This window comes from Lepidochelys kempii, chromosome 9 (assembly GCF_965140285.1).
Source record: "Lepidochelys kempii isolate rLepKem1 chromosome 9, rLepKem1.hap1, whole genome shotgun sequence".
NCBI lineage: Eukaryota > Metazoa > Chordata > Testudines > Cheloniidae > Lepidochelys > Lepidochelys kempii.
This window is the reverse complement of record NC_136388.1, coordinates 76,123,180-76,150,764: the sequence shown is the minus strand read 5'-3', so window position 1 is coordinate 76,150,764 and position 27,585 is coordinate 76,123,180. Positions and strand designations below refer to the sequence as shown.

Genomic DNA, 27,585 nt, shown 5'->3' with positions numbered 1-27,585 from the left:
GGCTAAGAATCCTCTTGTATGGCTCACCTTGCCATATGGGGCTTAAATTATTATTTTGTATGTAGTAGCTGGACTATGAAAATATCCAGCTTCCCTTTTGTCAAGAGAAATCTATTTAGGTGTCACCAGAATATATACCCCCACCTAGAGCTTTAGAATACCTGTGTATTTATTACCAGGAAATTATAGATGGCAAATGTCAAAGGCTGTGTTGGAACACTAAATTATTTAGCCATCGTACTATTTAGCAATCGTACTCTCTCTTCACTATCTTTCTCCTGTGGGTAGCACATGTCTGTCAGCCTCTTTGGCCCTTGCCTTCCAGATCTCTTTAGTGTTCATCCCATTGTTTCCTTATTCACTCCCTATCTGTCTTTTCTCCTCCCTTCTTCAGTCTCTGAACAGAACAGCTTATTACTGGGCGAGGACCTTGAGAGAGCAGAGGTAACATCCACCTCCCCCTTTTTTTCCTCTTCATAGGCTACTCACTGCTAAGTTGAAAGGAAAAGTGCATACCACTGAATTTGTCTTTTCATGGTACAAACTTTTCTTCTTCTAAGGGTATCAAAGAATGCAGCCAATCTTAAATCAGTCTGGCCTTGGTTGTACAGTATGCACTTGAGATTTTAGTGAGACTATTGTTCTTGTTTTTCAGCACACAACAGTTTCTTTTTCTTTAATATATAAACATAGCCCTTTTATCTTTGCAGATCTATGTGATTTTTCTTTTGGGGATATTTCTAAATGTCATTTTGCATTGAGTAGATCTAATAATTATATGGTGTTTGGACAATTATGGCAGTGTAACCGGATAATCAATGACTTTGATATGTAGTTTCTGCCAAAGATCAGACTTTTTTGTTATTGAATATCCTCCTCCTTTCTTCTGGCATTAATAAATTAAGGCACCTGCTGTACAAATCAATAGAAGTCTGGAAAATCATCATCACTTAAGTGTTGAAACAATGCCCATTACAAAAAAGCGAGCAGGGTACATGGGACTTTAAAAGAGATTATATTTTTCAAGTTATTGGAGGAAAGGTTGACTTTACTTTTATGGACTTCATCAACTTCCAGGTCATATCAATTAGTTACAGCATTCTCCTGTAGACTGGAACTAATTTACAACACTCATGATGGAAATGTCTGCTTTTCCTGTGAGTTTCAAATCAAATGTTAGGACTTTATACAGATAATCGAAACTTTCCGGAAAATAACTGATTTTAGTCATTATCATTCCAGCAGTAACCTGTTTTGCAGCAACTGATAAAAAATTCCATCACTACATTGACAAGGGCTAAGTGAATACCTACAGAGGAAAATATAAATCCCCATCTAAAAATTTTGAAAAGAATTTAAAAAAAGAAACCTAAAAACATTGGAAGTTCTTTTGAGTGCTTTCTTAACATTCCCTATCCCACTGCTGCGCTGTTCTAATATTAACTCAAAATGTTTGCTCACAAAATTCCATTAATTAGTAAGATAATTATATCAAGCAGAAAAGTATGGTCCTAGCATATCCCGTTTATTTAAGTTTTATGTTTCAGGGTTTTGCAAAATGATTGTTTCATCCTAATATAGTTCTGGATCTTCCCAACAGAAACCCACTTGTTTTGATTAAAAGCAGTGAAATACTGTCATACTCAGAAATAATTATTTTGATGTAAGGAAAAGGCTGAAAATGGACTCTGACCATATTCAAGACAAAATGTGGTTACATACCTGAACAGAACGGTCCACAACCATAAGAGAAAGCACTTTTGTAGAACATGGGTACAGTTTAAGTCAATCTGGTGCTTTTAAGAGCCTAAGTCCCATTGGTTTTCTATCTTTAAACTGTACGTCATTGCTGATTCAGCATGACTAGCTTAATGAAGAAGAGTAAAGGTCAAACTAAAGCCTGTTAAACTCAGTTATTGCATCTCCCTCCAAGTTAAAAAGGTTCAATTGACAATTGAAATTAGTTGCAGATTGCCCAGACAGGTCTTTCCCTTTATTTGAATGGTAATGGAGAGCTGCTTCCGATACAAGTAAGGCCACTGACCCTTCTTGTGGTCTTCCTGAAAAAAATACATCAATTGACAAAAAATAAAAAGCATTGCACAGCTCACTCCATGGAGCTAAAACTAAACCTTTGCATGTGATAAATGCAAATACTAAAGAACAAATACAGTACATGTATAGACTTGGAGAGCACTTGAACCAACAGCAAATGGGCACATTTTGCCTCCAACTAGTTTTAAAATGAAAAATCTATTTTAACATAGGTGACGCTTTCAAGCAAGAATATAATCATGCTTGCAGTATATACAATTGACTCAGCAAACATGGATGCATATTTCCTTACATAATAAGGATTGTCTAAAGTGTATTGTCACAGGTTAAAAGGATAAACTAGAGGGCAGCCAAAATATATTTCTAACCAGCTCTGATCAGCGTATCATTTAATCAAAGATTACACTTCAAAAATTCCACAGCCCCTTTCGACCAGAAATATGTAGATCTCCAAGGCACAACTTAACTCCCTAGCTTCGGGCAAGCAAGGAAACAGCAAGGAAAAAAACAAAAATTTAATCTTGGACAAAAAAAACATACATTTTAAATAAATACATATTAAAGCATTATGCAACATATTTGCAGTTTGTATTTTGTATAATATTTTGGTGTTAATTGAAGAAAGAATAGTAAAAAGTGTAACTGCCTGTTTAACTTTGATACTATCAAGTAGGTTATGGCCCAGAGTTGATGTACAGTAGCTTTAATTGGTAAGAAACTGGTGGACAATGCACTCTGAACCACGTCTCTTTAGTTTGACATAACCATTTGTGTAGGACCCATGCAAAAATCAAAACCTTAGGCTCCCTCTACTGGTGCTTAAGCAACAAAGGAAAGAAAAGTTAAAATAAAAGCCAAATTGCTTTGCAGACAGACCCCCCCCCCCCCACACACCCCCAATGGCTTTCATATGGAGGACAAAAATCAATAGCAATTATCTCCCCTTCTGTCTTATGAGGAGGTTCTAAAAACAATGGAAACATTAAAAGCACAATTCAGTCCAGAATGATGGACGAAGTATTAATCACCTGATCAAAGCATCATAATTTATTATGAGAAATGTTTAAACTCTGATGTTAGTTTTCATTTTTTATGTTTAATCATTCATACGTAATCCCTCAAATGTGAGCACCATGCCTTTTGGAACGACACCTACTTAACTCCTTCAGTTCTTACATTGAGATCCAGAAGAGCTTGATTTCCAAATTCTTTTCTGAGAGGAGAAACAAATACTTAAGGATATTCATGACATGATGAAATTTGTCTACATACATATGCTGAGACAAGCTACAGTGAATAAAATTGTAAGGCTTGGGGCATGTTTGTTGTGCTACTGACATTTAATACTATTTTCTACTCCCAGTTATTGCAAATTGCAATTTTTTTTTTAAATGTCAGCATCAAAATGAAATGTGGCAGAGGTACAATCATCCGTCTCTCTCGTAAAATTTCAGCTTCAGTTTTCCATGTAATTGTGCTCTCTATTGAACAAATCCCACTATCTTCTGGCTGTACTGATCACCACACATACAATATCTACATCTAACCCAACACAATATCCATGCCTAACATAATTTTACCCCACTGCAGCTTGGGGGTACATTGGATGTTTATAAATATGATCAGACAAAAACATTGATGTGTTGGACGCTTAAAAAATAAATCTAAGTTCTGCCCCTCTTAAAAAGTTTGGTGTCTGAGTCTGGACTGCAGGGTGGCACCTATCTCTGGTTACAATCCACAATCAGGATCCACAATCCATTCTCCTGGAACACTTGATGATGAATTTATTCCACTGGCAGAAGATTCTTTTGTGATCTGAAATAGGCTGAATGCATTGTCATCCACTCCCCCCAACTATGAAGATCAGCCCAAGTTTGTTCCCACTACATGTTCCCACTATAAATTCTTACTTGGAACAGAAATGAAAGACCTTTTATTGGATATTTGAGTCTCCCATGCAAAACAGCACCAAAATATACTGAACCTCTATAAAAACCTCAATAAATAAGCCTAATTCCATAATATGGAAAAAACCCACCTTGCTTTAACTTAAATTCATTAACATTCAGTTTTAAGCACTTCCAGGGACCCATTAGAAATAGAAAATCCACTAGTGCTAAACATTTCTGGATCCAAATCCCGTGTCATATACACATGCACTTGTGCTTACTAGGAGATAAGGAATAATGCCATTTTCCCAACATAGGGCAGAACATCTGTACACCGAAGATGCTAAATACAAGGCAGGGCTGAAATCATGACCCCACTAACGTGAATGAAGTTTTGACATTAAGGTCAGTGGGGCAAGGATTTCATTCTACGCATTGAAAATACACACTTGCTGCTCAAATCAACAAAGCATGGCCACTTCATACAATGCGGCCACAATTCAGCAGCACCAATGCTAAATGGTGATCTAAATCATCCCTCAGATCTACTTACCTATTATGAATTGCTTTGAATAAAAAAAAATGACATGGGGAAGACTCTGCTAAGCATTTTGGAAAGGTTGGTTAGCACAGCTCTTTGGAGGACTTGAGAGCCATAAACATGTTCATGCTAGCAAAAGAAAAATATTTAATTGGTTGCTACCTGTAGTTACAATCATTTCTTCATCCATTTTTGAAAAGCTACAGAAAGCTAAACACATTCACTTCACAAGATAAAATGCAACATGTTCAAATAGCGAAATCAGAGAACGTGTTATTTGCTTCCTGGCTAACTTAAGAAAAGCCAGGCAGCCAGGAAAAGTTAAACATCAACAACAGACTGAAGAGATTTAATAGTGGGGTTTAATGCAGGCAGAATAGGGTGAAGAACTGACTGATTCCAGGGATCCAAACCAACTACTGAGCAGCTGATAAATGTAACTGATTTAAAATGTCATTCCGAAGAAACTGAAAAAACTATTTAGCACATTTTGATTAGTCTTTCCTACAATGTTATTCTGCTCATCCACAGACATGATGGACACAGTGTAAGAACTTAGATATAATGTACCTTGGGTTCAGCTGTCAATATCTTGTTTGGGACTTATGAACTGTTTTAATTCCTCCCAGATACACAGTTATCTCCAATATACTTTCAAGGCTATTTTAATTTTCAAAGCAGCTTTCTTTGAATGAGGAGGACAAGGAGAGGTAACAGTGCAAGTCTAATAGAACATTTTCATATGTTCTGTAAACGGTTATGTGAAAGATGAGACAATGTCTTCCAAAACACAGATTTTCAAGACATTTTGTTTAATAAAATGATTAGTCCTAGTGTAGTTCAAAAAAAGAGCAGCCAGACTGCTACTGACATTCAGCCTTGACATTATTTCACACTAAACTGATGTTGTTTGATAAATTGGTAAATGTGCCCACTGCAAAAAACACTCAGAAAGCCAATACAGTTTCTAATCCCTGAAGTTAATTTCAAGCTGATGAAAGGTGCCAGATTAACAGATTTAAAGACCTAATTCCTCTGTTTAGAGGCAGAACGGTTAGAACACATGGAGCTGCAGTGCAGCGCCTAGCATGCCAGGAAATTTTTTCTGAAGGGATCGCTTTTATGAATGATAATAGTCCAGCATAATCAGTTAGGGGCCTTTTTGAGACTGCCAATTAATGCCCATGGTGCTAAATTTTTTGTGAACACATGGACAGTTCAACCAAAAGCTGCACTGAGCTCACCAAGTCATTTGCATTAATGGAAAAACAGCCATCAAATAATGATGTTTGGTCATTATAGACCTGAGAGGGAAGAGTCTCCATATTGCATTATCCAACTCCTGTCCACACAAACCGGATCTTTAGTTCCTACAACTTTGTTGGAGGGGAAGATGTTTACATGTTTAGTAGGAATGCATAAGAATAAAAATGTTAAAGGTCACTCCTCATTTTCCAATCTCTCTGGGATATTTTAAAAAGAAAAATTATTTCATTACTGAAAGTAGCAAATAAAGTTAAAGGCTAACTTAGATTAAAAACCATCTGTTTCCTATTTTAATTATTCAAATTGGAGGCATTCACAGTTTGATAAATATATACAATGCATTAACATTACAGCAAGTGATACACATCAAAATTGATAACCATTAGACAGCCAAAATAATTTATTCATGGAAAATAAAGATCAATCCATATTCCAGGAATGATTTTTCCCTGCTTTGATCTCAAAATCAACAACCTAGGACTATAAACTGTACTTTATATAGATGACTAAGAGGACTGTTTTAATAAGATGAAAATACCACTTGGTGGACTATCTCAAAGTCAGTAAGCTTTCAGTGTTTTAGCAAGTACATCCCAAGAAACCTATGGATCCAAGATTGTTGCTTTGATCAACAGCAGTTTACCTTATTGCATGCAGACTTAACTATTCTTCACTGAAATATAACCTTATTCTCAGTGAAGAATATTTTGTATGGACACTGAATGCTCAGTTATGTATCCTCTTGTGAAAGCCTCTAACTGTACTTGGAATACCTTTGTTATCTGAACAATTTCATAAATGTATTGGGTTTTCAGGATGGGTTTATATACTTATATATTTACAGAGAAATCCTGTTTGAATTATATAAAGATTTTTGCAACATTAGAAAGACCACAGCTATGTGACACCCTGCATGTCTGTCAGTAAAAAACTACTTCTAAAAATCGAATAAACCTCACTATAGCTTATTGTAATGAAGAGGTGTCACTACAACAAAAGAAGCTATAAAGTCATTAGGAGCCTAAGTACAGAGGTTTTTTTTAAAAAAATCTGAAGAGTAATTTTTTGGCATAAATCATTGTTTTTCATAACATCACAGGTAGTTCTAACTAGAAATTTTTCTAATTATTTCTGTGAATTAGGACTACATGAAGAGTTTGATACTTCTGACAACATTAGATTGAAGTTCATAGTAAGCAAGAAAATATTTGAATTGGTTTACTTTCGAAGTGGATAGTAAAGTCTAAAATAGGCTATCACCTATCATAGCAAAAACATTACGAAGTGTGTTGGTGTTACATCTGCAAAATGCAGTCTATATTCTTACAGAATACAAGGATGACAGTTCAAAAATATTTTAACATGCATGCTTTACTCAACGTAATATGAAGTCACTTTGCTTGACTAATATACATATATCAAACAATCTAGACAAAAATATTGAAAAATAAATTGTATTCCTCCCGTACTGAAGTGACGGTACTATACAAGTTCCCAGTTAGGTGAAAACAGCTTTTGGTAGCGAATTTTTAACCGGCCCATTAAGTTGCTCTGCAAGTAATGTAGTTTTAAAAGACCATAAAACCAGATTCAAGTCCGACTATATGTTTTAATATGCTTATTAACAAAGACAACACGTCCATCTGTGTATTCCATGAATTTTGCTGTGTAAGCAAGTCAACTGCAACCATCATCTGAATTGCATGCATCAGTTCCCCAACTGTACATGTTTTTCATAATCTAAAAAACCCACTTTATAATTTAAAATATTATATATCATGTTATTAGTGTTCAGCTTTTCCTTCAACTAGAATGAGCCAACATTATTAGTTGACTTAGAATTTTAGCTTGGTTCTGTGAAAAGATAATTGCAAAAATATACCCCCAACTTCAAAATGTACTGTACAGACCTAGAAAAACATTAAAGGGCTGTGATATCTTTGAATTTCTTAATGTATTTAGAAAGGACAGCAAGCCAAAAGTGAAGTATCATATAATACAAATATTTAGACATTCAGGGGATACTGCATACAGCGTAAGAGGTATACATAGTGAATGCTTTGGAAACATATACAGAGATCCGCAGCTTTGACTACTTAAGTTAAACTTGATCACGTAGGCGGGCCAGTCTCTGTGACAGTTCATCCTGCAGAACGTCAGAATAAAAAGTTATATTCATTAGTATGTATTAGTTTTAAAATAAAAGATAAATGCAAAGACTTGTACTATCCAAGGTCACACCACAAACACAACAGTAAATAAGACAGAAGCAAGAGCCAGATAAGAATTTGCATTTCTAGGAGACAAGTGTTAATTGACTCCACTGTAACTGAGTCATTTGGTTGCATCCTCAAATGAACCAAGCTCAACATGGATGAGAAGTTGAAGTAGGATGGTGGCTCTACACCACCTTGTACCTCTGCCATTCCCAGAACCAGCCAATGGCCAAATCAGACCTTAGTGCAAGCTGGAACTGCCATCTAACATACTTTGCCCTAAAGGATCATTCACCAATGCAGGATCACTGAAGCACATTACTCTAAAAGCTAAGCCCCTCAAATCTTCCTCCGCCAGAGCAAGGGGTGTTAACAGCTATGCCAGTTTTACCTCTGCTGAGGATTTGCGCAGGAACAGAGGAATCCTGAGCTGCTCATTCAGAGCTAATTTAAGGCCCCTTTGCCCTACTTCAGAAACGTAGGGGACCTTAGCAAGAGAAGAGGACCTGACCCAGTATATACACTGGATGCCCCAGTTAGTGAACAGGGGAAAAGTTAAAGTATGTGCACAACTTGTAGACTCATTGAAACACAAACACCTTATGCCTGCAAGTAAACCTTATTTTAATTACACACTGCATTTATTTTGATAAAAATAAAACTAATTTATTATATGGTCCTGGAAGTTTGCAAATAAATTTCAATTTTAAATATCACATACAATAGTAACCCTTCTACATAAACGTGACATATGATTAGAAAAATTACAAAGCAATATTTACCTGCTCTGCTGAAGCAACACTTGTGCCAACAGAACCAGTTTGCCCCTGCGGTAGTTCCATGTTCAGATCAAGGCTACAATTAAAAACATAGACAAATATATATCACAAAAATAAATATAGCAACTGACCGCAGCAAGGTGCACATTAATTGACAAATAGTGTTCTATATAGTGTGTGGCCATCAGTGTCTCAAATACAACCTGGTACTTTGTACTCCAGTTAATTAGCCAAGCTTGATTAGGAAAGCGGGGTGATCACCAAGCAAAGAGATTGTCTAACAGTTAACAGCAATAATTTCTGGGACAATTAACAAAATTTCTGTTTACTGGGGATGCTTTTGGATAGTACCAATGGATTAAGCAGGGCTCAGACTGGTAATAAGGTATCAAATTCTAACATCACAGTTTTAATACAAAATCTGTCAAATAAAGGTAACCCAGTAGTAGTATGGTGCACTAATTCTCCATCCCTCCCTTATCCCCAGCAAAGCCCAGTCCAGCAGCAGGGACATTGTTTTCGTGCTCATGGGGCAGTGGATTTATGGCAACAAAGCAGTAACACCAGCTCCTGCCTTACAAAGAAGGCATGAAAGGGGTGTAAGGGGAACACAGGACAAAGGACTGGAAGGGACCTCCTGGGTCATCAAGTCCAGTCCCCTGCTATCACTGGCAATTCTATCAACTCAAATTAAACAAACTAGATATACAGTATATAAAAAAGCAGAATTGACTGATCACCTAGTTGCACTATCCTGGGCTCAAACATTTTTTAGTATTAAACCAGATGCCCCTCACTGCCTTTTTAAAGGCTGACAGCACAATAGTGTTAAACATTTGTACTTTAAAATGTTATGTAGCCTTGCCCTCACTCATTTCTATTGTAAGATCACTATAAAGAAATGGATCATGCTGAGATAGTTAAACCTATCTAGGGTGCACTTCATGCATGTATAAAGAGGTTTAACTATCTCAGCATGGTCCATTTCTGTAAAGTGATTTTATGACAGAAATTAGCTGTTCTAGTTCTAGACTTTAGCATAAATAATCATGCCAAAACCACGTGGTGGTTTATAATCTCAATCCATTTTCACTCATGAAGATTTGAGCCATGATATCTAGAGGTGAAAGCTCAGCATATATACAGCCACTGGATTATTTAGTTCCACAAGACTAGCACATTTGTAGTGAGGGAAATCTGATAGTTAATTTAATTAAAATCAAGTGTAAGAGCCAGATGCGATTTCCCTTAAGATACACAAATATTACTACTTTTCAATATTTTTTATATTACATACTCACCCTGCTTCATCTGCCATTTCCTGTAGAAGCGTATCCACTTGGTTCTAAAACAGGAAATCAAAACTGAATCAGTTTCTGTTATTGTATTTAATATAAGATTAACAGTATCATTTGTAATGAGCAAAAATTCTACTGTCTTAATAAAACTGATTTAGAAAGGAGCATCTGCGGATTTTGAACGTTTATAGTCTGCACCACTAGAGGGAGCTACAGGAATTCAGAATACAAGGAGCACATCTCATACAATGGCTGCCATGCATATCAGCTCTCCAAGTTCAATTACTGATCTGTAATATTTCCAAATATGATTAAGTCTAACCTTGACTGGACAAATCACATCTACTTGAATATCACAACTACAGAAATGTTACTATAGTCATGACAAATTATGAAATAATTCCTTTATCAGGGCACAGGAAGCATCTTCCCCCATAGCAGACTTCTTTATATAATCCTTCAAACAAAAACTATTTTACTCTTTTGGAACCATGCTTTTTTAATTGTGATATAGCTGATGTCGGTATGTTTGACTAAAAATGTTTATTAAAAGTTAGTCAAAAGTTCCATAAATTTCAAAGGAAAGGCAAAAAATGTCATGCTATACCACCACTCAAACACATTAGTTGTAAAAGGGGAGCTTGAGACAGTATACATACCATGTATGAAGGGAAAGCAGTGGATGTATTGTTTCTTGACTTTAGCAAAGCTTTTGACACGGTCTCCCACAGTATTCTTGTCAGCAAGTTAAAGAAGTATGGGCTGGATGAATGCACTATAAGGTGGGCAGAAAGTTGGCTAGATTGTCGGGCTCAACGGGTAGTGATCAATGGCTCCATGTCTAGTTGGCAGCCGGTGTCAAGTGGAGTGCCCCAGGGGTCGGTCCTGGGGCCGGTTTTGTTCAATATCTTCATAAATGATCTGGAGGATGGCGTGGATTGCACTCTCAGCAAATTTGCGGATGATACTAAACTGGGAGGAGTGGTAGATACGCTGGAGGGCAGGGATAGGATACAGAGGGACCTAGACAAATTGGAGGATTGGACCAAAAGAAATCTGATGAGGTTCAATAAGGATAAGTGCAGCGTCCTGCACTTAGGACGGAAGAACCCAATGCACAGCTACAGACTAGGGACCGAATGGCTAGGCAGCAGTTCTGCGGAAAAGGACCTAGGGGTGACAGTGGACGAGAAGCTGGATATGAGTCAGCAGTGTGCTCTTGTTGCCAAGAAGGCCAATGGCATTTTGGGATGTATAAGTAGGGGCATAGCAAGCAGATCGAGGGATGTGATCGTCCCCCTCTATTCGACATTGGTGAGGCCTCATCTGGAGTACTGTGTCCAGTTTTGGGCCCCACACTACAAGAAGGATGTGGATAAATTGGAGAGAGTCCAGCGAAGGGCAACAAAAATGATTAGGGGTCTGGAACACATGACTTATGAGGAGAGGCTGAGGGAACTGGGATTGTTTAGTCTGCAGAAGAGAAGAATGAGGGGGGATTTGATAGCTGCTTTCAACTACCTAAGAGGTGGTTCCAGAGAGGATGGTTCTAGACTATTCTCAGTGGTAGATGAGGACAGGACAAGGAGTAATGGTCTCAAGTTGCAGTGGGGGAGGTTTAGGTTGGATATTAGGAAAATATTCTTCACTAGGAGGGTGGTGAAACACTGGAATGCGTTGCCTAGGGAGGTGGTAGAATCTCCTTCTTTAGAAGTTTTTAAGGTCAGGCTTGACAAAGCCCTGGTTGGGATGATTTAATTGGGGATTGGTCCTGCTTTGAGCAGGGGGTTGGACTAGATGACCTCCTGAGTTCCCTTCCAACCCTGATATTCTATGATTCTATGTACATTTTGTATCGGAGCATTTAGCAGCTCAAACTATTCTTTTGCTCACAAGGTAGCACAAATATTTCTCAAGTTAAACTGAGAATGCCCCTACTCCTGTTATATCTTTCAAAATGCAGAAGGTATAGAAGAGAAAGTGATAATGTCTGTGTACAGTTGAGTGACATGGTATTTTACTTGCTGCAATATCAGTTATTCTTACTTGTGGTGTTGTTAACGTAGTAGTATTACTCATTGTGTCTTCCATCTGTGCCGTCTGAACATCCAGTGTTTCAAACTGATGCTCAAATTTGTCCATTAAGGCAGATATCTGAAGATAAACAAATACTGTCAGAGCAAAAGTATAAAACTGAGTTTATACCTCTGAATTCCAAATTAAATGTATGTCTACCTTTTCCAGGTTCATGCTCTTCAATGTAGCATCCATAGATTTAACTACGCCTGCCATTGACTTTGTTACCTAAAAAAGATAAAGTAAAAGATATAAACCTATAACAAAATCACATAATAAACAATCATTAGTTTGGTTAACCCCTTCTGTTTTTAAGTAAACTTGTCTGTTCTCATCTCTGTCCAAAGAACTTTACTATTTTGTAATAGTGGTGTTACACAGCTGTTTTCAGGTCTATCAGCTTTTTACTGTAAATAAACCCTCCTTTTCAGAAGTTTACAGTTTAGCTGTAAAAAAAATGCTCTGGGCTGAATCTCTAGAAATAAAGACATTTCACAAACAACAGGGAACTGAAATCTATATAGCATTTTTTGAGTTATGTTTGTAGTGATAACTGGGGTCTAGTAAGCCTACGCCGGCCGTGAGTAACGGTGAGAAAGTGGATAAAAATTCAGAACATGTCAAAACAGCCTAACAAATGAATTTTGAGGGTAAAAGATGTAAAAGGGAGACCAACAGACTGAGTTACTCTCAACAAAAAGGTCTACTAATATAACTCAAGCTCTGCGTTAAATTCATACTTGGTAAACATGAAACCAATGGACCAAAGTTGTCAGTCTTGGAAATTAGGCCTAATTAGTGAACAAAATAATGAGAGGATGGGCTATTCCATCCACTGATTCCTTTTGGTGTCCTCAAAAAGAGACATGGGGACGTGAGGGATGTAGATGCTGACTGACAAAGACGAGAGAAGGGGAAGGAGCGAGCTTTATCATCATGGCTGCCACTCCCACTATCTCCTGGAACCCCAGGAGTTACTGTCATACCACTGGGCTTTCACTGTCCTGACCACACCAGGCCCAAAAGAGAGGGACTCAGATGACACTGTCACCTCCACTGTCTCCAGCTAACTTCCAAATGCCACCCAGGATGTGAGACGGTCAACCCTAATCTCCCCCACTCCTGTCTCCTTTTCTCCACCTTATTTCTTCTCTTTCTTAGCCTCCCTTTCCCCTTCTGACTAATAAGATTCTGGCTTAGCAGGCCAAGACTACACATTTCACAACACTGCTGTCAGTCTGTGACCAGAAAGAATCAGCTAAATGTGATGCCCTACACAGCCCACTGCTGGTACAAGTTTGCCAGGCCTTGATAAGACCTTCGGCTGTGCATGTTTTTCCAGCAATGAGGATGCAAGCAAAAGTCAACACCAGAGACAGAAACTGCAGTTTCTATCTTTAATGTTTTGTTTTCCCTGTGTGTGTTTGTCTTCTGTGTCTTAAAGGAAGCAGGATCAGACTAACAGCATCAACAGCTCCAGGATCCTCTCAACTAAGAGTATGTCTACACTACCCATGTTATAGCACTGTTGCAGCGGCACTGTGACATGGCCAGTGTAGACACACTTTATCGCCGGGGAAGAGCTCTCCTGGCGGTAAAAAAACAACACCCCGAACAGGCGGTGGTCGCTTTATCGCCGGGAGCCACACTGTCTATACAGGCGCTTTTCAGCGCTAAAACGTTTGTTGCTCGGGGGGTGTTTTTTCACAATCCTGAATGACAAAAGTTTTAGTGCTAAAAGTAGCAGCGTAGACACAGCCTAAAACCTCTTTTCCCTAAAAAGGAGAGTTATCATCATTTTTAATATCATCCAAAAGACTTTCCAACAAAGGGTTTATTTCCTTTCAAAACTCTCTCCAGACACAGGGAAAGGAAACAAGGCACATTAAAATAAAAACCTTACTTAATACTTTACATTTCAAATGCTTCAGCTGATTTTCCTACTTTTCTGTTTCTTTTGAATAGTTGTTTTTTTAAACTGTAGTGGTGTGTCTGCATGGTATGAAGCAGGCTTAGGTCTCTGTACACCAAACTCTGTTTAACATTGTTTAATATTGGACATGTTAACACCTTTAAATCTTTGAGCCCATATAGTCTATCTAAATTAATACAACAGGATGCAATAAAAACAAGGCCACCACAAACAAGCCCACGAATCTTTAAAAAACTAATTTTTAAAGAAGCTTTTCAGGCCTTTGGGCCGCAATAATAATCTCATGTTCCTTTTCTTCCAAAAGATAACTGTTACATACTTCAATGGCAGATGAAATAATTCTTATATATTTGAAGTGTAGCCATATCTGGAGTATTTAACAGTGAAGAGGAACATTGCACAACAGTAAGAAAAAACAAAAACAGCATATGACAAACTGCACAGGGAATTTAGGTTACATGGCATGTTTACCTTAAAAGGTTTTTCTAAGCCACTTATTTTCAACAGTATAAACAAGGAATAACATCACTACTTCATACCATAGCATCTTTACTGACCATAGATGCTCAGGATCTCCATTTAATTTCTCATCTTAAAGATAGCGATGCTACAAAATGGGCTGCAGGGCACTGATTCAGTACAGACAGGTAAAAAATCCATTTAATTAATTTCCTACAGTACTTACAATTTCCTTGGATCTCCCACCCAAATGCTACCTAATAAGATTGTAAACTAAAGTAACAGGACTGCAGAAATATCCTTGACAGTCTATTTTAAAAATGCGGTCACTAGACAGGTCATTGTGAGCTGGGACCATAAAAGGTAAGTGTACTTGTGTCTAAAAGATTCTAAACTATTGTTACATAGCTATTTTGCATACTCCATAGTAGATCAAAACAAATACTTTCTATATGCCTTTTTGGAAACCCACAAGAAATCAATTTATCAAGTGCATCTACTTGTAAAATGGAAGGGACAGTTATCTTTAAAAATTTGTGACACAAGACATTGGTTAGCTAATAGGAAACATTTGTTTCCTGTGAGTACTAGGAGAAACATGCAACAATGGCATCAATACCATATGAAGGATGGTGGCATTAACCCAACTAATTAATTCATAATTCTCACAGGCCAATGCTTCATACACAGTTTAGTTTACTGTGGGCCATAGTTGAAGACTGCCAAGCCATCCCAGTAAGCTTACTAATTCACTGTTTTAGGGATAGAATTAAGACAGTTTAAAGGAGAATCAGGGGCCTTATCTTTCTGTAGTTTATATATGGAAGTATGAAAACATGCTTACCTTGCCCATTGTTACTGCAGTTTGAACTCTTGCTGCTACTGCATCTACCCTGGCACTCATGCGCAAGAAATTGATTGCTTGATTCTTCTGTCGGATTGCGTTTTCTGCATGTATTCTTGCAACTTCAGTATTACCCTTCTGGATTGCCTGTTTAAATAAAAGCAAACTATTGCTAACCCTTCTTAGCAATAATTACCCAGCAGCGGTAAGACTTCAAAAAACTTACACTTGCAAAACAAGTGAACTCTAGGTCAATTCAACTCCCATTCAAGTCAACGGAAAGATTGTAATTGACTTGGATGTGAACTAGATAGCGTCTTCTATGCATATGAAAGTATGCCTGAAACTTTCAGCTACTTCCCAGAGCCTCAATACCAGTAAGTTTATGAAACAGATGTATTATGGAGTAGCATTCTGGATTTATATGCTCACAAATATCTAACCTTTAAAATACATTAAGCACCCAGTTTTTCATCAAAATTCATACTTCTAGTGCTACTAAAACAAGTAAGTGTTAAGATGAATAAGTATACCTCATTACAGTATCTTTCTGTTTATGAAATCAGAACAAAAAGTATCTCTCCCTCATTGTGTATATAGTGGATGCCACTTAACAGCAATCCATATAGTAACAACTTTTAACAGCAACATTTTGCCAGGAACCAATCCCATCCCATTGATTTTAAGGTTAACAGGATTCGGATACTGGCAACAGGCAGGCCATTTAGTAACAACTTTATTTTTTTGGAAGAAAGACCCTGGCTGCAGGCAGGTTTATGGGGTAAGGGAAATCCTACAAACCTGCCTGTGGCCAGGGATCCACTGTCCACACCGAAGGTAAAGGGCTGCAGCACCCACATCCCCACCCAATGGGATCTCCTGTCATTGCGGGCTGAGAGGGGATGCTGCAGGCAGGGTAGCAGCAGATGCTGGGGCTTTTCATGGGGAGTGGGGGTGCTGAGGTCCCCTAGTGTGGCATGGTACCTACCTCCCCCTGCATGCTCTGATTGCACCCTGCTCTCAGCACATCCCAGAGCTCCCTTCCCCAGGCTGTAGCCCCACAGCCAGGTTTGCAGGGCTGCAGCCACAGAAGGAAGCTCTGGGAATGCTGAGCACCAGTTACAGGCAGGCAAAGGTTGCTTGCCCCAGTGCTTCCTTCCCTAGCTGCAGCCCCAAAACCATGCCTTTCCCTTGTTGGCCACTCTTGGATAACAATAAGTTGCTAATAAGCAGAACCCAGTGTACATGAAGTGCTTTAGATATTCAAAGCACTGCAAACACATTAATCCTATCATTATAACCCAACATTACAGGTTAACCTTAACACTGTTCTTTTAGTTATGAGAAAACTACTGCAGAGAAATGCAAAGGCAGAGCTGGAAGTCAAGGTATTGGCTCCCATAATTCATGTTACCTGTGTCAAACAGGGAAAAGAAAGTCTCTGCTTGGAGATTAAAAGAGTCTCCCAATAACAAAAAAGCCAGTCCAGCAGCAATGAAATAGGAAGTTGGACTCCATTCCTTATTATTCTCATAGGTCAACAGAACTGACAATTAAATTCAAACTGAAAGATCAAATTCTGCCCTCAGTTATATCCATGTAATCTGCATTGAAGAGGCAGAATTTAGTAAGCAAGATCTATTACTAATAATGAGCCAGAGACTTTAGGAAACACTAAAAAACCTTCCTCTTTGAAAAGGCCTTTCCACCATATGAACAGTCAACACTGACACTCCTTTCTACCCAAAACACCCAACTAACTAAAAAAAATTTTTTAAATTCTCAAAAAAATCAACCTAAAAAAGGTAAATAATTTTAAATGAAAATTAAAAACTCTACCCAAAGCAAAGTTTTTACCTCAAATTGGAAGAAGTGCCAAAGACTCCATGAAGTCCATTTGGGACTTCTCTATTGATTTTACATGGAAGGTGCTCTATGATAATGTGAAGTGATATAATACCTTAAGCTAGATATACCAGAAAAGAATTCACAGTAAGTTTCAGATCCCAAGTGAGTTTGCAAGACTAGTATTTAGTACAGTACTGAGAAAATCCGATACACAAACACACACAACTTTAGTACAAAACACACGTTCAGATGTTAAGTGAAATTTATCTTTAACATGTCTTTAACTGTTTCTTTGTATTGTCACAGGACTGTAAACAACAAGAAAAAAAGTCAACTTCTAAAAATAATGTATTAATCTAGTTCATCATTCTATACTACATTTTAAAGGGGAGTTAGAAATGGGACAAAAATGGGTTTGTGTCCTTTTTGCTTCTTTACAATATTAAGAAGTCCTGAAAGGTTTTCCTGCACTTATTTCTTTCATCTGAAATTCAGCTTGTCTCACTTTAATTTTATGGACTGGAAAATTAATGGAATTATGATACGAGACCAGAAACTAAAAGCAGAGCAACTAAACTTTGAGTTTTTAGCCAGACCATTTAAAGCTTTCCTCAAGACCTATTTAAAACCAATACGTAACATGCACTTGGGAGAACAGAGGTTTTATTGAAGAGTCAACACTCCTAGCACTTCAAATAAGGACTGTGGGACCGCTCAGTCCACATAAAATGCTCAAAAAGATCTCCAGAAGTTGATGTTCCTTTTATTGAAAAGGTTACAACAAGCAGAAAAACTTCAGGCTAACTTTAAGCAGCAAAAGGATATGAACCCTATTTTAAAAATCTTCTTCACAGGTCACATTTAATAGTATATGATAAACATTAAGATAATTTAGAGAAACACTGTCAAGGAAAAAATTAACTGCACTACAAGAACACAGCATACATATTTTGAAGAAAAAGTTATGAAACATTCCATTTCAGCGTTAACAAATATGTACAATATTTTAAGAATATAAAAAATACTATGACAAAGGGTATGTCTTCACTACAATCTTAAATTGATGTAGGTTAGGCTGACTTATAGCCACTGCAGTAATTACTTACAGCCAACAGCCAATGTAAGGATTGCAGTGTCTACAGACACCGCATCACTAACTACACTGACATATGCCTCTTGTGGAGGTGGAGTTATTATGTTGGTGTAGTAGGGCACTTAGGGCTTGTCTACATTACCCACTGCAGCGATCGATCCAGCGGGGGTTGATTTATTGCATCTAGTCTGGATGTGATAAATCGACCACCGAGCGCTCTCCCGTCATCTCCAGTACTCCACCAGGGCAAAAGGTGCAGGTGGAGTCAATGGGAGAGCATCAGCCGTCAACTTACCGTGGTGTCTTCACTGCAGTAAGTAGACCTAAGTATGTCGACTTCAGCTACGTGAAGCATAACTTAGACCGATCCTCCTCCTCCCCCCTAATGTAGACCAGGCCTTACATTGGTAGGACCAAGGCTGTATTGCAGACACTGACATAATTAGGCTGACATAAGCTGCCTTACTGTGTAGTGTAGACCAGGCCCCAGTCACAAATATGTTACAGCCAATAGGACATAGTATGTTGCCAATCTACATACGCTTCCTGTTTTATTACAATGCACACCAGGAAAACCATTACAAAGTACAAGTTAAGGACCTGCCTCACATAAAATATAAAAATTAAGTATATACACACAATGTGGTTTCATTACTTACCTTCTTAATTTTAGCCTTTTCAATCTTTTCTTCTTTATCACATTTTTTTGCATTCCTGCTGAGCTCTTTGGCAGCAAACTTCAAGTTAAACAGGTGTTCTGCAATGCATATTAAGGATCTACAAAATACTAGCAATACTTAAAATATGAACATGTCACTTTCCGTTGAATTTAGTAGCCCACTACATGCATACTGTATTTCCTTCTGCAAATTTTACTATTGGTAGGTCAGCCCCTTTAATTTGCATGAAACTGAGCAAACAAAGATGCGGTTTTTTGTTCTTTTTAATTTTACATTGCCCATGTTCCTTTGTCATCTTAGCTTAAAACCATAGTTTGGACACTTTTTTTAAAAACAAGTTCAGAATCAAAATTAGCTTACTTTGATGAAAGACCCAATTCAAGTAGTTAACAGGAATAAAAAATGCTGGTCTTTAGAACATGTGTGCATACAGATAGGGTGATTCTGAAGTCCTGGGAATCTGGAGAGAATGATAGTTTTAACATGGACTTCAAAGGGAGCAGAGTCGTCGCAACGCTAAGCACTTCTGAAAATTCCATCCCTAGCATTCACACAACATCTATATAGTTTTAACTTCAAAACCCTAGGATGCTACCTCCTGCTCCAAGGAATGCTATGGTGCCACAAACCCACAGAGAAAAATCAAAAAGGTTCAGCTTAAAATTATGGCAAATTTGAGATGAAAAACAAAGCTACCATGACACTCTTTTTCAGCTCACCCATCTCCCTATCAGGTAGGGAGAAAAATTAGAAATCTTACCCATCATATGTGCTATAAAACCTGGCCAGGACAAGGTGAGGCTTTACAACATCCTTCAGTTATAAATTCTTTACTCTTACTAGATGACAATAGATCATTTTGTCACATGTGCTGTTTAATGGAATACCATTGCCCATAAGTACCCTACTAACCAAATATAAAAAATTCATCACATGTAAATAAGAAATTGTTCTCTGGTATAAATAAATGTTTATAAGTCCCTGGAAGGATGAATATTTTCCTTTTAGGAGGCAAAGAATGATTTTTCTGAAACCATGTGTGTATTATTTCTATGCAATTCTTCACCCTAACATCCACTCATCAGTTGGCCCACTGACCACTAGTGAACAATCTTTTCTTTGTTAATACCAAATGTTAACTAGGCTAAACATTAATGCAATGATAATTTTCTGGAGAACTGTAGGATTTCACCCCCCCAAACCACACACTCTGCATCAAAGTTGCATAGATGACCCTGGCTTGAAGGTGAATATGAAAAAAAGATTTAACAACTGACTTCATCATGATGACTCACTTTTGTAATAGAGAGGTGTATAAGTTTGGTGTGCAAGGCCCTACAATGTCACTGTACCATCACATATTTAAAGTTTGAACATCATGGGAATATTGATTAAATCATAAATCCAATTAAAGGTGAGCTGCAAAGGAAAAAAAGATAGCTGTACTTTCTTTGTTTCTGATGTGTAAAAAAGGCCTGAAAAATTTCTCCACCAAGAAAAGCATTCTGTTTGTTTTTACATTTGCATTTTAGGTCCTGACTGGGCTGGAAGACAGACATCACAAGAGAATGAAAACAGTGGGAACAAAAAGAGAAGGGAGATTTAATCAGAGTGGTTAAAATTGTTTTGTTTTTGTCGACACCTATTTAGCTTCCATGTCTAATATTTTAAGTAAAAGAATCTTTAACACGTTCATGTTTGTTTCTTTTGTTTGTTTGTTTTTAAAAACACTTGTCAATTGAGTTGTGGAGCTCAAATATTTTTATTTCTCTCAAGTGCCCTCCAACAAAACAAGGGAAAAACTAGACTTTATATTCCTGATATTTCTAAGGAAAAACTCAAACGGAGGGGGAGGGGAGTGAAGCATTTAACGAAAGCCATTACAGATCTTCTTTTTGCATCATCATCATAGCAGCAAAAAAAGGGACCAAGCTTACTTTAAAAAAAAAAATCCTTTGTAGGCCACTTAAAACATGTTTATTACACCATTAAGACACTTGTTCTACAAACGAAGATTAACAGTTAAAATAAGGTGTTTGTATAAAGATAAAACTTGTTCTACTTCTACTCAATGGCCTCAGGATGCAGGAGGGGGTCAGGGTGCAGGAGGGGTGCAGAGTGCGGCAGGGGGTTCAGGGCAGGGGGTCGGGGTGCAGAAGGGGTGCGGCAGGGGGTTCAGGTGCAGGAGGGGTGCGGGTCCAGCCCAGAACGCACCGGGGGCAGGGCAGGCAGGACGGGACAACACGACAACAGGGGTCTCTGTGTTGCCCTGGCCCCACCTCCGGGCACCGCCCCACACAGCTCTCATTGGCTGGGAATGGGGAACAGCGGCCAATGGGAGCTTTGGGGGAGGTACCCGGAGGCACGGCCAGGGCAACACACAGACCCCTGTGCCCTCACTCCCCAGGTCCCGGCCGCTTCCCGGAGCGGCGCGGGGGCAGGGCGGGCAGGCAGACAGGGAGCCTGCCCTGTCCCCGGTGCGCGCTGGGCCAGGCCGGAGCCGCTCTAGGTAAACGCTGGGGGGATAGGGTGGCTGTGGGGAGCTGGCGGGCCTCAGAAAATAACCCCACGGGCCGCGTGTTTGAGATCCCCGGCCTAGGAACTGATAATATGCTATAAAGTATTTCATCTATAGGTTGCCAACTACAATCCAGCTCAGGTCAATGATCAGAACGACCATGTAAAGTATTACATCACTTCCTTAAATCGATGGCTTTGAGTCATTGTGACACACACCAGGATTTTATTTTTAAACTTCCTCAATTACTCTCAATGTTTCTACACCAGATAGCACAATACATCATCTGTTGCCTCACAGCTCTTTCATGCCATGGCACACTTGCGCCAACCTTTAAACGTACTTGTCTCAATATAGGATAACTCAAATGAAACCAGACTTCTTATATTCACCATAATTTATTTAGAAACCTGTTCAAACATTTCATCTTGTCAACATCCTTAGAACTACAGATGAGGATACTACTGAGCCAAACTTATAGAAAAAAAATGGTTAAAGGTAAGATCATTTTATATACCAGGGAAAAGTTTATTCTATTTTTGTTTATAAAGGACGTTAAGTATGATTTCTTATCATTACCAGGAATGAAAAAAAGAAAAAGGCCAATTCCTGGCTCCTGCTACGGCCTCAAAGCCAAATGATCCATCCAGCTAACAATTCCTGTTGTGTGAGGAAAACCCCAATTGACATAAAGCTAGAGTAACTGGCTCTATGTCATCCCTGTCTCAGACTCTGGCATAGGGCATGACCAGAGTGCTATGGCATTTCAACTATTCCTGGCTCGTAGAACAGCTCTTTGGTCTCTCTTCCATTCGATCTTACCACTCTTCAGATTCCCTTCCCATTTCAAGTCTGACTTGTTTTATGTAATGGGTCAGATCAATATCCACTTAGCACTGTACTTTAGTGGAGGGACAGGGAGAGTAGCAAAGGTGTCTTTACATCACACTTTCATTCCCCCAATCTTGGTTGGGTTGGGGGATGCCCATTCAGTCCATGGGGCAAACTTGCACCTGACTGCCAGCAGCACCAATTTTCCAATTTTCTGTATTTTTCAATTCATTTTATACAAGTATTGTAGTGCCGTCTCTTTATCATGAAAGTGCAACTTACAAATGTAGATTTCTTTTTGATTACATAACTGCACTTAAAAACAAAACAATGCAAAACTTTAGAGCCTACAAGTCCACTCAGTCCTACTTCTCATTCAGCCAATCGCTAAGACAAACAAGTTTGTTTACATTCATGGAAGATAATGCTGCCCACTTCTTGTTTACAATGTCACCAGAAAGTGAGAACAGGCATTCGCATGGGACTTTTGTAGTCAGCATTGCAAGGTATTTACGTGCCAGATATGCTAAACATTCATATGCCCCTATATGCTCTGGCCACCATTCCAGAGGACATCCTTCCATGTTGATGATGCTCGTTGAAAAAAAATGTGTTAATTGAATTTGTGATTGAACTCTTTGGGGAGATCTGTATGTCTCCGGCTCTATTTTACCCACATTCTGCCATATATTTTATGTTATAGCAGTCTCGGATGATGACTCAGCACATGTTCATTTTCAGAACACTTTCACTGCAGATTTCAAAAAACACAAAAAAGGTACCAACGTGAAATTTCTAAAGATCGCTACAGCACTCAACCCAAGGTTTAAGAATCTGAAGTTCCTTCCAAAATCTGAGAGGGATGAGCTGTGGAGCATGCTTTCAGAAGTCTTAAAAGAGCAACACTCCAATGTGGAAACTACAGAACCCGACCCAGTGTAAAAAAAAACCAAAAAAAAAACCAACCTTCTGCCAGTGGCATCTGACTCAGACGATGAAAATGAAATCTGTCGGTCTGCACTGTTTTGAATTGTTATCGAGCAGAACCAGTCATCAGCATGGACACATGTCCTCTGGAATGGCGGCTGAAGCATAAAGGGACATATGAATCTTTAGCACATCTGGCATGTAAATATCTTGTGATGCTGGCTACAACAGTGACGTGAGAACACTTGTTCTCACTTTCAGGTGACACTGTGAACAAGATGTAGACAGCATTATCTCCTGTAAATGTAAACAAACTTGTTTGTCTGAGCAATTGGCTGAACAAGAAATAGGACTGAGTGGACTTGTAGGCTCTAAAGTTTTACATTGTTTTATTTTTGAATGCAATTTTTTTTACATAATTCTATATTTGTAAGTTCAACTTTCATGATAAAGAGATTGCACTACAGTACTTGTATTAGGTGAATTGAAAATACTATTTCTTTTGTTTTTTTACAGTGCAAATATTTGCAATAAAAATAATATAAAGTGAGCACTGTTCTTTGTATTCTGTGTTATAACTGAAAGCAATATTTGAAAATGTAGAAAACATCCAAAAATATTTAAATAAATGGTATTCTATTATTGTATAAACAGCGTGATTAATCAGGATTAATTTTTTTAATCGCTTGTATCCAAGAATAAAACAATACAATTTCTGTCACGGTACTAAGAGAAAATGAGCAGTTTATAATTAAACCATTGCCTTCATCATGTCTTACAATGAAGGAAATTATCAGTTTCTACTATGGATCATTTCAAGATTCTTCCAGTTTCCCACATATTCCAAGATCAAAACAAAACTGGATGAAACACTGCACTCTGAGCACTTGCTTTGACATCCACCCTGTATCACATGCCTCCAGCAGGCGTGGCATGGTAAAAGGAGATGGTCTGAGCCCATGTCAAGGCTTGAATGAATATTTTGCTTTCATGCTGAAATAAAACACTGGGCTATGGGAACCCAGAAATGGTCACATGGTTCAGGCCACTCCCTGCAATGCAGCCAGCCCCTCTTCGGGGTGGGAGAAGTTGTCAGTCTAGCAAATGGCAGTGCTCAGTGCCAGCCCATCGCCTGTCTGGTGAGGAAGGGGTTTGGTGTGTCTGTCACTCAATGGAGTCCTTACAGTCAACAACAGTGCCAGGCCCCAACTCAAAGGCAGGAGTGGACAGCCCACCCCGCCCCCGATAGGGCCCTTTCCCCCCGAGGGGGGGCGGCGGGGGAGAGGGTGATGGGCCCTTCTCCCCCGAGGGGAAACTCCCAGCTCTCGGCGGGGGGGGGGGGGATGGGCCCTTCCCCCCCCAGGGGAAACTCCCAGCTCTCGGCGGGGGGGTGGGGATGGGCCCTTCTCCCCCCCAGGGGAAACTCCCAGCTCTCGGCGGGGGGGTGGGGATGGGCCCTTCTCCCCCCCAGGGGAAACTCCCAGCTCTCGGCGGGGGGTGGGGTGGGGATGGGCCCTTCCCCCCCAGGGGAAACTCTCAGCTCTCGGCGGGGGGGAGCGGGTGGGGTGGGGATGGGCCCTTCCCCCCCCCAGGGGAAACCCCCAGCTCTCGGCGGGGGGGAGCGGGTGGGGATGGGCCCTTCCCCCCCCCCAGGGGAAACTCCCAGCTCTCAGCGGGGGGGGGAACGGGGGGGAGGAAATGGGCCCTTCCTCCCCAAGGGGGTCCTGCCAGCTCTCCGGGACCCATCTTGCTGGGGCCCCGTGTGGGGCAGGGCCGGGGCTGCAGACACTCGGGGACCCTGCCCGCGCCTCCTTCCCGGGCGCGCTGTCCTGCGGCCCAAAGGATACTCTCCATGCTGGACATGGCGGCAGCGGCTCCTCGGGCCCGACCCGGCCGGCGAAGGGGGACGCTCTGGACCGCAGCTCAGCGGTACCAGGCTCTCGGGGGGTTGTTGGGATCCAACTTCCGCCTTCCCCGCCCCGAGCGGCGTCTCGCGCAGGGAGGGCGGGACTCCGAGCCCTTCGGCGGCGGCGGCGCCTGAGCGGTGGGGTGGAGGGAACGCGCGCGCGCCACCGCGGGGGGAGGAGACGGAGCGGAGATCCCCGGATGAGAGTGCGCTGAGGCTGGCGTGCTGGGGCTGGGTGCGCGCGAAACCTCCGCCCGGCGGTGTGCGGGTGCCGGGGCGCGCGTCGCTGGTGCGTCTGTCCCCGCCCTGCTCTATCCCGACAGCCCCCCTCCCACTACGCACGCTGTCCCCTCTCCCCCCAGTGGTCTGCCCTGACACACCTGGGTGCCCCCAACGCCGGTGCTGGCACACGCGCACACACACACACAGCCCCCTCCCCATCTGTCCCCGCTCACACCATTCACCCTGAATAACTGAGTAGAGCGAGGTTGCAGAGGTGCAGCTCTCACCTCATGCGGGATCCCTTTTTTTTTCAGGCGACTTTAAACACTGAAAACCCACACACACCCTACGCCGCCTCCCCATTCTTTCCCTGACTGAAGGTCTCTTCCTCAACTACAGCTTGAATTAGGGAAGGGGTCGCCTCTAGTCAGCCTTTTGGCTAGTACTAACCGTCTCTCCACTTTATCTGGCAAGTCCTCTCGCTGGGGCATCAAGCTGCCTGGCATTGGAAATCGACTCACTGTTGTAATGGCCCTCTTCCATTTCTCATGCTGTTACCTAATGTAAAAGTATCCATGCAGGTTGATGCTAAACTCTTGGGGTTTGATCCTGCAAAGTACTGAACATTCAGGACTAGAGGGGAGTGAAAATTTCCATCCAAACGTTTTTCCACAAAAAAATGCAGATTTGAGTTGACAAACATTTTGTGAATTCATGTCACTTTCACCAAATTAATTTTAGTCAAACAGTGCCTCTAAAGTTTAGTTTTGACAGATTTAATTTGTTTTAGTCAAAATGACTTCATTTTAAAATTTCCTTCAATTTTATTAAAAATGTTTTTAAAAGCTCAAAATTAAAATATTAATTTCAGGTCTAATCCAGTGTTTTGTTTGACCTGCAACCATTTTTTCAACTTTTCAGTTTGCTTAATATGTCAGAAGAAAAGGAGTACTTGTGGCACCTTAGAGACTAACCAATTTATTTGAGCATAAGCTTTCGTGAGCTACAGCTCACTTCATCGGATGCATTTCCACTGAATGGACACTTTTTTTATTTTACAGAACTGCTAGCAAACCAAAAAAAAAAAAAAATTAGTTATTTGCACAGCTCTAGTCAGTATCCAATCCACCAAAGCACTTAAGCATTTCCTTAATTTTAAGGCAATGGGACTTTTTATGTACCTAAAGGCTTAAGTCCTTCACGGGATCAAACCCTGAGCGCTCATCACCTTGCAGGATCTAATCCAAAGGAGTTCTGTTGTAACATGGATAATAGTAGGCGTATGGTATGTTGTGCTGAGTTCGCTTTAATGTGATGGTTCTTTCTAAATATGCCATTCAGTATCATTAGAAAACATACCATCTTTCTGCCCTTACTTCTGTTCTCATCCACCTTCCATTTAAAAATAATGGCTTTACTCATTTTGTTTATTTATGAAGCTAGTTAAATTAATAGATACACACTTTAAAACAAAACCAGTTTAGCTCTAATGTCCTGTGACCCTTGCGGTCCCCAATGATTCTATGGCCATGTAGGGCACTTCTAGGCCAATTGTACTCATAGACCCAGAGAACATCAGTAGCCTCAAATTCACCAGCTATTTCATGCAGAACAGCCACTGGCATACTTCGTGGAATAAGATGTAAGTAACCTTTAAAGGGGAGGGGGAAAAGAAAACACACACACGGTTGACTAAATGATTAATGTCCATGGGAAATACTTATTAAAAAGTTTCTACTTCTTAGATCGATGAGTTTGTTTTTTACGAATTATATAGCATTAAAAATGTACATGGTGCTGTACAGAAAAAAAAATCAAAGGGTCTCTGTCTGAGGAACTTGCGATCTAGAATGCCGATACTGCAGATACATATGCCTGGACTTAGCATTGTGCATCAGTGTCAATGGGTGTACTCTGAATATGCAAAGTTAAAACTGAGGGATACTGATTTATACTACTTGAGAATTTGACCTATAATTTTCACAATATCAGAGAGGCATTTACAAAAGTCAAACTTTTATTTGTTTTGCTACCATATAACGGTAACCAGAAAAAGTATATATTTTTTGTCTGGAAAAAGAATTAGCTGAACAAATTTGGACTAAATTATTTGTTATTATTTGTTTTCAGGATATGGTGTTTCATTTGAAATGTAATATCTTTTTATAATGCCTTTTTAGTGGTAACTTTTTTAAAAAATG

General features: G+C 39.8%; 1 protein-coding gene across 1 annotated transcript; it reads right to left on the bottom strand.

Annotated features, from left to right (window-relative positions):
- Positions 1-6,016: 6,016 nt before the first annotated feature.
- On the bottom strand, positions 6,017-25,327 carry CHMP1B (charged multivesicular body protein 1B). The gene is made up of 8 exons (XM_073360935.2): positions 25,104-25,327; positions 18,960-19,057; positions 15,360-15,506; positions 12,283-12,351; positions 12,094-12,201; positions 10,051-10,094; positions 8,753-8,825; positions 6,017-7,900 (listed from the first exon to the last, which is right to left on the bottom strand). Exons 1-8 carry the CDS (start codon positions 25,117-25,119, stop codon positions 7,856-7,858), a joined length of 600 nt encoding a protein of 199 aa, XP_073217036.1. The 5' UTR covers positions 25,120-25,327; the 3' UTR covers positions 6,017-7,855.
- Positions 25,328-27,585: the final 2,258 nt, after the last annotated feature.